At 45.2% G+C, this 13,126-nt stretch overlaps 1 protein-coding gene across 1 annotated transcript in view; it reads right to left on the bottom strand.

The window, feature by feature from the left end:
- Positions 1 to 13,126, bottom strand: part of osbpl5 (oxysterol binding protein-like 5) — a 182,823-nt gene that overhangs the window by 81,950 nt on the left and 87,747 nt on the right. Inside the window, exons 3-4 of the mRNA XM_084335562.1 lie at positions 3,605 to 3,760; positions 3,029 to 3,102 (exon numbers count right to left, since the gene is read on the bottom strand). Of these exons, the coding sequence (XP_084191688.1) occupies positions 3,029 to 3,102; positions 3,605 to 3,740 (210 nt within the window). The 5' untranslated portion in view covers positions 3,741 to 3,760. The remainder of the gene's footprint in view (positions 1 to 3,028; positions 3,103 to 3,604; positions 3,761 to 13,126) is intronic.

The raw sequence follows: 13,126 nt of genomic DNA, 5'->3' as shown, positions 1-13,126 counted from the left end.
TTGATGTCCAAATGTTTATGGACCTGACTGTGTAATTATGTCATTCTGCAGATTAGACGTCTTCTCCCTCGTCCTCCAGTAGGAGAGGAATGTGAAAAGGGAGACCTGGTGAAGTTCTGCACAAATAACAATATGTATAGTCAGTCACACCTCCATGAGTTAATAACAATCTGTATAGTCAAAGTCATGTCTCCATGAGTTAATAACAATCTGTAGTCAAAGTCATGTCTCCATGAGTTAATAACAATCTGTATAGTCAAAGTCATGTCTCCATGAGTTAATAACAATCTGTACAGTCAAAGTCATGTCTCCATGAGTTAATAATCTGTACAGTCAAAGTCATGTCTCCATGAGTTAATAATCTGTAGTCAAAGTCATGCCTCCATGAGTTAATAACAATCTGTAGTCAAAGTCATGTCTCCATGAGTTAATAACAATCTGTAGTCAAAGTCATGTCTCCAAGAGTTAATAACAACCTGTATAGTCAAAGTCATGTCTCCATGAGTTAATAATCTGTATAGTCAAAGTCATGTCTCCAAGAGTTAATAACAATCTGTATAGTCAGTCATGCCTCCAAGAGTTAATAACAATCTGTACAGTCAGTCATGTCTCCATGAGTTAATAACAATCTGTATAGTCAAAGTCATGTCTCCATGAGTTAATAACAATCTGTACAGTCAAAGTCATGCCTCCAAGAGGAGTTAATAACAATCTGTATAGTCAAAGTCATGTCTCCATGAGTTAATAACAATCTGTATAGTCAAAGTCATGTCTCCATGAGTTAATAACAATCTGTACAGTCAAAGCCATGCCTCCAAGAGGAGTTAATAACAATCTGTATAGTCAAAGTCATGTCTCCATGAGTTAATAACAATCTGTATAGTCAGTCATGCCTCCAAGAGTTAATAATAATAATAATTAGTGCTGTCAGGCAATTAAAAAAACCAATCTAATTAATTACAGGATTTGTAATTAATTAATCTAATTAATCGCATTTTAATCGCATAACCATTTTATGCCTGATATTCTATATTCTATAATCATATTTCAAATTGCATGTGTCCGGATGGCAGAATTCAGTACTGTATCTACAAAACCTTCTGTTTAATCATCTTCCATCTATTAATTTGCTTAATTTTTCAGGTCTGGTCAATTTGAGCATAGTGTTATTCACAGTCAAAGAAAAAAAAAAGTTATTGATATTCTCATTTGGTTCATTACAATTTACTCAAGCCTAGTAACAGACAGTATTTCTGACACTGGGAATACATTCCCTGAGATCCATAGATGTCCCTAGAATCAGATACCAAGAACATGCAAATGTACCATATAAAAAAAAAGTCTGTAAATGTGTATTCTACGTTCTTATGGAATGAATGAGATAAAAGAAAATGTTATTAAAAAAAAAAAAAATGTTTTTTTTTGTAATTAATTTTGAGTTAATTTTCATAACACGATAATTTGCTGTGTAATTAATTAATGCGATAAACTGACAGCCCTAATAATAATAATTACTTGCATTTATATAGCGCTTTTCTAGACACTCAAAATGCTTTACAATGTAGGGTGGAAATGGCCTCCTTCCTTCACCACCACTGGTAGCACCAAATCTTGGGCTACGCAGGCTCAATGGCTACCATACACTGGCACCCGGCACACATCACACTACACAATGGCTGAACGGCTCAGGAGACAGGGATTTATATCAGCCAATTAAGGGGAAGGGATGATTAGGTGGCCTTGATGTCAGAGACCTGATTGGGAATTTGGCCAGGAACGTCGGGCAACCCCATACTCTTTACGATAGGCGTCCTGGGTTCTTTAACTCATTGACCACCGGGGATTAGACGGTGGCACTGCCACGCTTTAAAAGATAGGAGTGCGTCACCTTGTTTGTAGAGCTATAACTATATTCTATATTATAGCTATGAATACAATACTATGGCCCATTTGACATCACCTATCTATCGTTCAATATGTGAAAAAGAATAAATTTTTTCATCCATACGTTCCCGTGTTATACCGTGGTGAATATAAGTATAGTTATAGCGTGGTCTGGGGTAATTCCCGAAAGGCTGAATAATAGCCTTATACGTCAATTCTACTATAAACGTTGCCGTTTCTTGCCTGTACACGCTACTATTCCCAAATCAAATCTATATCATAGGTATTATGTTTCATCATGAATGCATGAAAGGGGGGGGGGGGTAGTTCTTTGATGCTTTGATCGTCACCAACGGCATACGTTGTGGAGTAACGTTACGTTGCGATCGAGGTGAAGGCATGGTTGGATCAACGCAGGATTGATATCATATAGCCCTTACCTTACCTTCACTAGGATGTACCCCTAAAAGAATATTACAATTATCTGATCGCGAGTCCCAGTATTGGTGTCGATTGTGTCGCCAACATAATCCACCACACATCATGCATCGGGAGCATTTGGCGCTTCTCAATCCGACCGTTATAACCGCTCCATTCGCCGGACAAAGAAAAGTGAGCCCGGTGACATTTGACCATTGCAACAGGCCAAGATACAAGGTTTCAAAGGGTGCTCGATACCGCGGTCTAGCTGGATGCGGCCGGTATTGCACTTTGGCGATCTCAGACTCATTCCCTATGGTAACACCAAGGTAACCATATGACCATGGGAACCATATAACACCAATGAATAATGAAAAAAGAATCGAAAAAAAAGGAAAAACTATCAAATAACGAGGATACTCGTTGTTGGCGTTCAAGCGTCGGCTCCAATAACGAGTAAACTCGCTGTTGGCGGGGAATGAGTTAACAACCGAATTCAGTCAGGACCTCGGTTTAGCGTCTCGTCCGAAGGACGTCACTCACAGCTGTACGGTGTCCCTATCACTGTAACAGGGGCATATTGTTACTGACAAGTCTGTAATAACAATCTGTACAGTCAAGGTCATGCTTCCACGCAGAGTTAAATGTAGAGAAATGTGTTTTTGAGTGTGGGGAGGGGGGGGGCGTTTTAACGGAGCGATCCAATCAGCACCTGTGTTCTTACCGTGTTGCTTGGTGATTGGGCGGGGCTGAGTTCATCACTCAGCAGGGAGAGACCGTTCCTGTCCGTCTCACTGCCTGGGGGGGGGGGGGGGGGACAGAACACACAAGAGAGGTCACAAACCCATCTCAAACCCCGCCCTCTTTTCTCTATCCTCCAATCACAACCACGCGTCCCTGAGGGGAAACGGTCATAAGAACCATATCTCATCCTCGTCCCCTTCAATCTGTTGTCGTCCCAGTGTTCTGTTTAGTCTACTTTATTTCAACAATATCAATAACAAATGCACAGCCAACCAACAGTCATGCATAGATTATACAATCATCCAGGTTGACACAAATAATAACGTTTCAAAAATGTATTTCCATTGTGGACCTCGTTTAAAAGACAACATGAATAGGCAGGACATGACGGTGGCAGGTCTGACAGCTTGAATCATAAAATACATACATATTTTTAAAATACATTATATATATATAATATAAAATGAGCTCACAGATCAGCTCAAATAAACTACTTATTGACCTCCTGAGCTGAGGTGGAACAGGTCGCCCTTTCCTCCGTCGTACGACAGCTTACCTGAGCTCAGGTGGTACAGGTCGCCCTCTCCTCCGTACGACAGGTTCCGGGTGAGGCTGCGGGGGTCAATCTTGGGCGGGGAGGTGGCATTGGGGCACAGAGAGAACCTCCGCTGAAATAGATTCTCCTCCTTCATCCTGGCAACCTGCACGTCCTCTGGAGGGAGAGAGGGAGGAGGAGGAGGAGGAGAAGGAACAGAGGGAGGAGGAGGATGGAAAGGAGGTGGAGGAGGAGGGACAGAGGGATGACAAGGGAGAGGAGGGAGGAGGAGGGAAATGAGGGAAAGGAGGAGGAGCAGGAACAGAGGGAGGAGGCGGAGGAGGGACAGAGGGATGACAAGGGAGAGGAGGGAGGAGGAGGAGGGAAAGGAGGAGGAGCAGGAACAGAGGGAGGAGGAGGAGGGACAGAGGGATGACAAGGGAGAGGAGGGAGGAGGAGGAGGAGGGAAAGGAGGAGGAGCAGGAACAGAGGGAGGAGGAGGAGGGACAGAGGGATGACAAGGGAGAGGAGGGAGGAGGGAAAGGAGGAGGGAAAGGAGGAGCAGGAACAGAGGGAGGAGGCGGAGGAGGGACAGAGGGATGACAAGGGAGAGGGAGAGGAGGGAGGAGGAGGGAAAGGAGGAGCAGGAACAGAGGGAGGAGGAGCAGGAACAGAGGGAGGAGGGAGAGGAGGAGAGAAAAAAAGGTCATTATTACAAAAGCTACTGAAACCATTAGATAACGTTAATGAGTTAAGTTTCAAGTTTGTTTATTATTTGTCACAACAAAATACAGAATACTTCATGATGAAATGCTTGTTTCTGTACGAGCCCCTGAGAGTGTGCTTCATACAGTAAAAAAAAGTAAGTACAAAAGTTATTAAGAAGTAGGTAAAAAAGTAAGTAAAGGAATGTTCAGTCAATATACATATATACAATATACAATACAGAGTAAAATGAGTAACTCCTTCCCTCTCTCTCTCCTTCTCTCTCCCCCCTCTCTCCTCTCTCCCTCCCTCCCTCCCCTTCTCTCTCTCCCCCCCTCTCTCCTCTCTCCCCCCTCCCCGCCTCTCTCTCCCCCCTCTCTCTCCTTCCCTAGACGGACACAAAGCCACTGTATGAGAACATGTCGGTCCGTCTGCACAATGGGCCTGTATGTGGCAGGGATGGGTCGTCCAGGAGGAACATAGGGCCAGTGTATGTGAGTCCTCCTCCTCCACCCTCACAGAAACACCCCCACCCTCCACCCCCCTGTCTGCCAGCACCACCACCAGGCTATGCGGAGTGTGTTGGGCATCGTTTGGATTTGAACGATTCCGATTCTACATTTCGATTCCTGTTCTAAACGATTCTCGATTCCGATTCTTTTATTGAGGTGCCGGTCAAAACAGGTCACAGCAGGAGAAAAGAATTACTTGAAAAAATCCTTAATTTTTTTCCATACTATTCACATTGTCAGTCGACTTGATACAGTTTAATTTGGTTGCTGTACTGTAACTAGGGTATTAATTAACACATTCCGTGCCACGCCGCTTTGACCATATTAGGGCTACTACCGTGCCAATAAGGAAGTCAATGGGAGGTCTGGGAAATTTGCGAAGGCTTAAACTATTATCTTAAATTATGGCTCCTTCTCTCTCTCTCCCCCTTTCTCTCTCGTTCGCTCCTTCTCTCTCTCCCTACATCCCTTCTCTCTCCCTCCATCCCTTCTCTCTCCCCCCTCCCCTCTCTCTCCTTATCTCCCTCCCCCCTCTCTCTCCTTCTCTTCTCTCTCTGCAGAGGCAAGAATCACCACCAGCACCTTGACCTTTCTTCACATGTACAGCCAGCCTCCCGCACAAACAAAGCAAATGTGAAGGACGTGTCGACAGGGAGCAGGCTGCTGAGATCAGTTCTTACTGCTCACAATACAAAGGTCATCAGGACAGCTGTGAGGAGAGAGCGCACACACACACACACACACACACACACACACACACACACACACACACACACACACACACACACACACACACACACACACACACACACACACACACACACACACACACACACACACACACACACACACACACACACACACACACACACACACACACACACACACACACACACACACACACACACACACACACACACACACACACACACAGCCGGCTCGTTAGTCTGTCTGTTATTAATGAGTGGTTCTGAGAGATGTTTTTCTCCTTTGATCCTCCGAGACATCATGAGGTTTCCTCTCTCTCTCTCTCCCTCCCCCCTCTCTCCCTCCCTCCATTTTCTCTCTCGCTCTGCCTTCTCTCTACCTCCCCCCTCTCTATCTACATCCCTTCTCTCTCTCTCTACCTCCCTTCTCTCTCTCTTCCTCAATTCTCTCTATCTCGACCTCCCCTTTCTCCCCCTCTCTCTCTCTACCACTTTCTCTCTCTCCCCCTATCTCTCTTCCTCCCTTCTCTCTCTCTTCCTCCCTTCTCTCTCTCTTCCTCCATTCTCTATCTCCCTTCTTTCTCTCCCGTCTCTATCTCTACCTCCCTTCTCTCTCTCCTGTCTCTCTCTCTTCCTCCCTTCTCTCCCTCTCTCTCTCTCTCTCTGACAGAGGTGCTGCTGATGCTATTAATAGCATCCCAGTGTGTTCAGACGACAGACTGTATTGTGTGGTTGTGTAGTAGAGGGAGTGTGTTCAGACTGTATTGTGTGGTTGTGTAGGAGAGGGAGTGTGTTCACTGTATTGTGTGGTTGTGTAGCAGAGGGAGTGTGTTCAGACTGTATTGTGTGGTTGTGTAGCAGAGGAAGTGTGTTCAGACTGTATTGTGTGGTTGTGTAGGAGAGGGAGTGTGTGTTCACTGTATTGTGTGGTTGTGTAGTAGAGGGAGTGTGTGTTCACTGTATTGTGTGGTTGTGTAGTAGAGGGAGTGTGTGTTCACTGTATTGTGTGGTTGTGTAGTAGAGGGAGTGTGTGTTCATTGTTCACTGTATTGTGTGGTTGTGTAGTAGAGGGAGTGTGTGTTCACTGTATTGTGTGGTTGTGTAGTAGAGGGAGTGTGTGTTCACTGTATTGTGTGGTTGTGTAGTAGAGGGAGTGTGTGTTCACTGTATTGTGTGGTTGTGTAGTAGAGGGAGTGTGTTCAGACTGTATTGTGTGGTTGTGTAGCAGAGGGAGTGTGTTCAGACTGTATTGTGTGGTTGTGTAGCAGAGGGAGTGTGTTCACTGTATTGTGTGGTTGTGTAGCAGAGGGGGTGTGTTCACTGTATTGTGTGGTTGTGTAGTAGAGGGAGTGTGTTCAGACTGTATTGTGTGGTTGTGTAGTAGAGGGAGTGTGTTCACTGTATTGTGTGGTTGTGTAGTAGAGGGAGTGTGTTCACTGTATTGTGTGGTTGTGTAGCAGAGGGAGTGTGTTCACTGTATTGTGTGGTTGTGTAGCAGAGGGAGTGTGTTCACTGTATTGTGTGGTTGTGTAGCAGAGGGAGTGTGTTCACTGTATTGTGTGGTTGTGTAGCAGAGGGGGTGTGTTCAGACTGTATTGTGTGGTTGTGTAGTAGAGGGAGTGTGTTCACTGTATTGTGTGGTTGTGTAGCAGAGGGAGTGTGTGTTCACTGTATTGTGTGGTTGTGTAGGAGAGGGAGTGTGTTCACTGTATTGTGTGGTTGTGTAGCAGAGGGTGTGTGTTCACTGTATTGTGTGGTTGTGTAGCAGAGGGGGTGTGTTCACTGTATTGTGTGGTTGTGTAGTAGAGGGAGTGTGTTCAGACTGTATTGTGTGGTTGTGTAGCAGAGGGAGTGTGTTCACTGTATTGTGTGGTTGTGTAGCAGAGGGAGTGTGTTCACTGTATTGTGTGGTTGTGTAGCAGAGGGGGTGTGTTCACTGTATTGTGTGGTTGTGTAGCAGAGGGAGTGTGTTCACTGTATTGTGTGGTTGTGTAGCAGAGGGAGTGTGTTCACTGTATTGTGTGGTTGTGTAGGAGAGGGAGTGTGTTCACTGTATTGTGTGGTTGTGTAGCAGAGGGAGTGTGTTCACTGTATTGTGTGGTTGTGTAGCAGAGGGAGTGTGTTCAGACTGTATTGTGTGGTTGTGTAGCAGAGGGAGTGTGTTCAGACTGTATTGTGTGGTTGTGTAGTAGAGGGAGTGTGTTCAGACTGTATTGTGTGGTTGTGTAGCAGAGGGAGTGTGTTCAGACTGTATGGTGTGGTTGTGTAGCAGAGGGAGTGTGTTCACTGTATTGTGTGGTTGTGTAGTAGAGGGGGAGTGTGTTCACTGTATTGTGTGTTTGTGTAGTAGAGGGGGTGTGTTCACTGTATTGTGTGGTTGTGTAGCAGAGGGAGTGTGTTCAGACTGTATTGTGTGGTTGTGTAGTAGAGGGAGTGTGTTCACTGTATTGTGTGGTTGTGTAGCAGAGGGAGTGTGTTCAGACTGTATTGTGTGGTTGTGTAGTAGAGGGAGTGTGTTCACTGTATTGTGTGGTTGTGTAGGAGAGGGGGTGTGTTCACTGTATTGTGTGGTTGTGTAGCAGAGGGAGTGGATCGTTAAGCTCTGGTCAGATGGCAGGAGAGCAGTCGATCAGTAATCAGAGGTGACAGAACACGGCTGGTAGCTCCCGGGCCTCTGCTCCCGGGTCAGATCCATACAGCTTCATTGATCTCAGAGCACACGGGTCAGAGCGACCAGCCCACGAGGAGGTAGACGACCGACTCGCCTACGTGTCCTAAACACAACCAGAGTCGTCAGTGTTACGTAAACGTTCATTCCTAGACGAGAGCTTTTCTGTGCAGCTCTCCCACGCATTACTCAACCACCACTATACTTTTTTTTTTGGTTTGATAGCTCATCACCGGAAAGGCTATATTTTGGAGAATTTATCTCAGCATGTGGACTGTGTTTTCCGGGCTTCCTAGCCAAGCGATACTGGTGTGTTTAAAAAAATATATATATCTTTTTAATAGAAATAAAACCCATTTAGTTCATTTTCGCATGAAAATATCATATCAGTGCCCACATTCAAATAGAAAATGCTAATTTGTGAAATACTAAACGTGTTATCAAGCGTGTAAGTCAGACAACATTATAAACTGAACGTGTCTGCATGGACAGAAGCTATTTTTAGGTTTCACTTTCACTTAGTTTTAACTTCACGTGATGGAGAGAAGCTCTAGAGATGATGAGGAGAGGAGCTCAGAGGACCAGTCCAGACCAGCAACAGATAGACAGGAGAGGAGCTCAGAGGACCAGTCCAGACCAGCAGCTCGACTGGAGAGGAGCTCAGAGGACCAGTCCAGACCAGCAACAGATAGACAGGAGAGGAGCTCAGAGGACGAGTCCAGACCAGCAGCAGATAGACAGGAGAGGAGCTCAGAGGACCAGTCCAGACCAGCAGCTCGACGGGAGGAGCTCAGAGGACCAGTCCAGACCAGCAACAGATAGACTGGAGAGGAGCTCAGAGGACCAGTCCAGACCAGCAGCAGTATGTTTGACTGGAGAGGAGCTCAGAGGACCAGTCCAGACCAGCAACAGTGTGTTTGACTGGAGAGGAGCTCAGAGGACCAGTCCAGACCAGCAGCAGTGTGTTTGACTGGAGAGGAGCTCAGAGGACCAGTCCAGACCAGCAGCAGTATGTTTGACTGGAGAGGAGCTCAGAGGACCAGTCCAGACCAGCAGCAATATGTTTGACTGGAGAGGAGCTCAGAGGACCAGTCCAGACAAGCAGCAATATGTTTGACTGGAGAGGAGCTCAGAGGACCAGTCCAGACCAGCAGCAGTATGTTAGCGCAATATGTGATCAATGTGCTATATTGATCCGTCCATCAATGAACAGAATGGGTCAGAGTGGACAGACCCTGGGTCAGAGTGGAGGTCACAGGGTCACTGTAAGGTCACAAGGTTGCTCTACCAGAGGTAGATGGTATTGATTGCTTGGTATCGTATGAGCCACACATCCTGTACTACTCACACGCAGACAGAAAGTATATATATAAGACGAGCACACTCGCACACAAACACAGATGAGCACACAAACACAGATGAGCACACAAACCCAGACAGATGTGATGTGCACACTCACACACACACACACACACACACACACACACACACACACACACACACACACACACACACACACACACACACACACGAGCTGTGAATCTTCACTGACCTCACAATTAGATTACGATTCAGCTGTCCACGATTCGATTCGATTCTACAATGCATCTCGATGCAGCTCAATAATATATTACATCCTCAATTTTATAATCTATATAATCCGCGGTTTCATATCGTCTGTCCCTCAGCCCTCAGCGGAGCTTGCAGTGACATAGCCTATGACGTGGGGTCTAGACTAGACTATAGCGTGTGGGAATATGCGGCACCTGCCGTGGAGCGCATCACAGATCATTTCAAGGGCGACCCTGCAGTGATCAATAGCACAAACGCAAAAAACGCGACTCTATTCCAATGATGACAGCTCTCTGCCAGGGGCTACGGAGGGTTAAGATTTCAAACAGCCTGTGAAGTTTTGATCCTTGAATTTCCGGACATTTATCCCGACTGGGCGAAGGTGGCCTCCTGTGTCGTTCCCGTTTTCAAGTGTGCCAGCAGAGCGGGGATTCTCGCTCCGAAACCGGATCAAAACCTCACTCAGAAGCCGCTATAAGGCCTAAAAAAATGAATGGTTTGTTTCCGGTTGCCGACCGACCCTGCCGATTTAGGTGCAACCCAATATATTTTATGAGTTTAAAAAAATTATAATAATAATTTTTTTGATTTTTTTTTTGAATAAAGTTTCATAGAAATCTTAGTCAAACCTTTAGTATTATGGATATTAAACATGCTGGCAGAGTACATGCATCCATGTTGTTGTGAACATTTTAATTAAATAAAGAAATTCCCTATCCATAGTCACTGTGGGAAAGAATAAAATACAAAATTAAATAAATTCCCTACCTACCCATGGCCTTAACTGACAACCAACAGGAAACAAACAATATTTTTTGTTATGCCTAATCTGCATTATAATTAGATATAATCAAAAAAAATTATTCTTCAATAGCCTACACTGTTCTGGTCTGATTTCCCTGAAGCGTTGTTCGCTTGTTACAACCACAGCCAGGGCCTCTCTCTCTCGCTCCTGTCTGGCAGCAGGCCTCCACGCCCTTATATGGGCAGCTTCCTGTCTCTTCATTCCCACACTGTCTACCTGGGTCAACCTACACACCTGAGACTCATCAGATCATCACCGAGCCTGGATATGAGGCCAGCGCCCCTGCCACTCCCTGTCCGAGGGTTGCTTCACCTACCATGGTACTAGGACTCTAAACCTGTATGCTTGCTTCCTCTGTCATTGAACCTGCCCTGTTCTAACTGTGTCCTCTCTGTGTGTAGGATCACACCCCCCCGGACTACTCTCCACCCGTGGACGTCTCCAGCCTGGACACTGCCTAGTGTCACATGGAGTGACCTTCCTAACCCCCTTGTTGTACATTCAGTATTTCCAACCTTGTCAAGCCTGGTACCTATTAAACACCCTAAACCGCCTCATTCTCCTGTACCTTGTGTTCTAAATCAAATTAAATCAAATGTATTTGTAAGGCCCGACAACACACGTTAATGTCCCCATGGGGCCGGACACGTCGTCTTTAAACAAGTCAAGAAGAAACATCACAATAAGTCAAGAGCAAAACAAGAACACCATAAAGTCCAAAACATTTAAAATAAATGCAAAATAAGTGTTCTGCTCTTGGGTTCAAACCTAGACGCCACCATAACATTGTTAACGTTAGGTCCAATTGTCACTTGTCGTAATGAAATGTTAAAGTCATTATTCTGAAGAGCAATGAGTTAGTTATAATAAACTAATGATGCAAAAATCAAGATGGCTTCTTTAGTTGATAAAACATTACGCACGCAGTCACACACACCACGTTTGTATGTAGCCTAATCCATCAGCTGTAGGCTAATGGGCCCATTTAATTTGTATATTATTCCTTTATTTTCAAATCGTTTTCAGTCCAAAATATAATACTACGCTGTAACATATGTTGTTAGGCTACATCATTAAATGCACCTGCCTGTCGTTCATGCATTGAAAATAGATATGGCAGTTTTTTTTTTTATCATATGTCTGACAAACTGTCATCATTCCGGACATTCTGGCCAGCAGTTTAAAATTAGGGATGCACCGGAATTTTCGGTGCACCGAAAACTTTCGGCCGAAAGAGTTTTTTCACCGAAAATATGTCACCGAAACAGAAACAACCTGTAACCTAACGCGTGTTGTTGTGATGATGTCGCGCTGTCGGGAGTCGCGCTGTTTCTATGTAAACTCTGCGCGCAACGCCTCCAATAAATGCGTCTTTAACATGCTTTTATATCCTTATTTACTATATGCCCGTTGCGGTTAATCACTGAGTGATCTAATATGCATATTATTCAGAGCGAGAGGGGGGGGGGATTGTGTTTCTCACATTGACGCTGTCTGTCTGTCGCCCGTCTACTGTGCCGAGTCAAGCAAGCACATTCAGCTGGGGACTAGAAAGGTGCGCTCAGTAGAGCACAGATGTCCGCTGCGCAGCCAGAGAAAAGATGGAATTAATGTACTGTATGCATTCAGAAGTGCTGAATAAATGTTTTATGGACCCATTATAGTGATTATTTATTATTTAAGTTAAGTTTTGCCATAATCATATATTTTTCCATAATCATAATGTTCCACAACATTGGTAAAAAAAAAATCTATTCTATGAATCATTTTCGGCCTTTCGGTTTTCGGCCAACTGTTTTCTATTTTCGGTATCGGTTTCGGCCAAGAATTTCCCATTCGGTGCATCCCTATTTAAAATCCTAGCACGACCCCTGACACACACACACAGACACACACACACACTCACACTCACACACAGATGAGCATGCACACACTCACACAGATGAGCACGCACACACACTCACACAGATGAGCACGCACACACACACACACACACAGATGAGCACGCACGCACACTAACACAGATGAGCACGCACACACACCTCTTCCAAAGTCCACCACTCCCCTTCTGCTCTCTGCCTCTATGACTCATTATCTCAACATCCTCTTTACTGTGTTTCAGTTCTGATCTTACCATCTGCTGAACATAGAGAGAGAGAGAGAGAGAGAGAGAGAGAGAGAGAGAGAGAGAGAGAGAGAGAGAGAGAGAGACAGACAGACAGACAGACAGACAGACAGACAGACAGACAGACAGACAGACAGAGAGAGAGATGGACAGACTGACAGAGACATATAGCGAGACAGAGATGGAGAGAGATAGAGAGAGAGCGAGACAGAGAGAGATGGACAGACTGACAGAGAGACATATAGTGAGACAGAGAGAGAGAGAGAGAGAGAGACAGACAGACAGACGGACAGACAGAGAGAGAGACAGAGAGAGAGATGGACAGACTGACAGAGAGAGAGACAGAGAGAGACAGACAGAGAGAGAGACAGAGAGAGAGACAGAGATAGAGAGAGACAGAGTGAGACAGAGAAGTGGTACTGTGCATTCAGAGCCTGATTGCTCCTTGC

Source organism: Notolepis coatsorum (assembly GCF_963971535.1).
Source record: "Notolepis coatsorum genome assembly, chromosome: 18".
Classification (NCBI taxonomy): domain Eukaryota; kingdom Metazoa; phylum Chordata; class Actinopteri; order Aulopiformes; family Paralepididae; genus Notolepis; species Notolepis coatsorum.
This window is presented reverse-complemented; position numbering and strand designations above follow the sequence as displayed.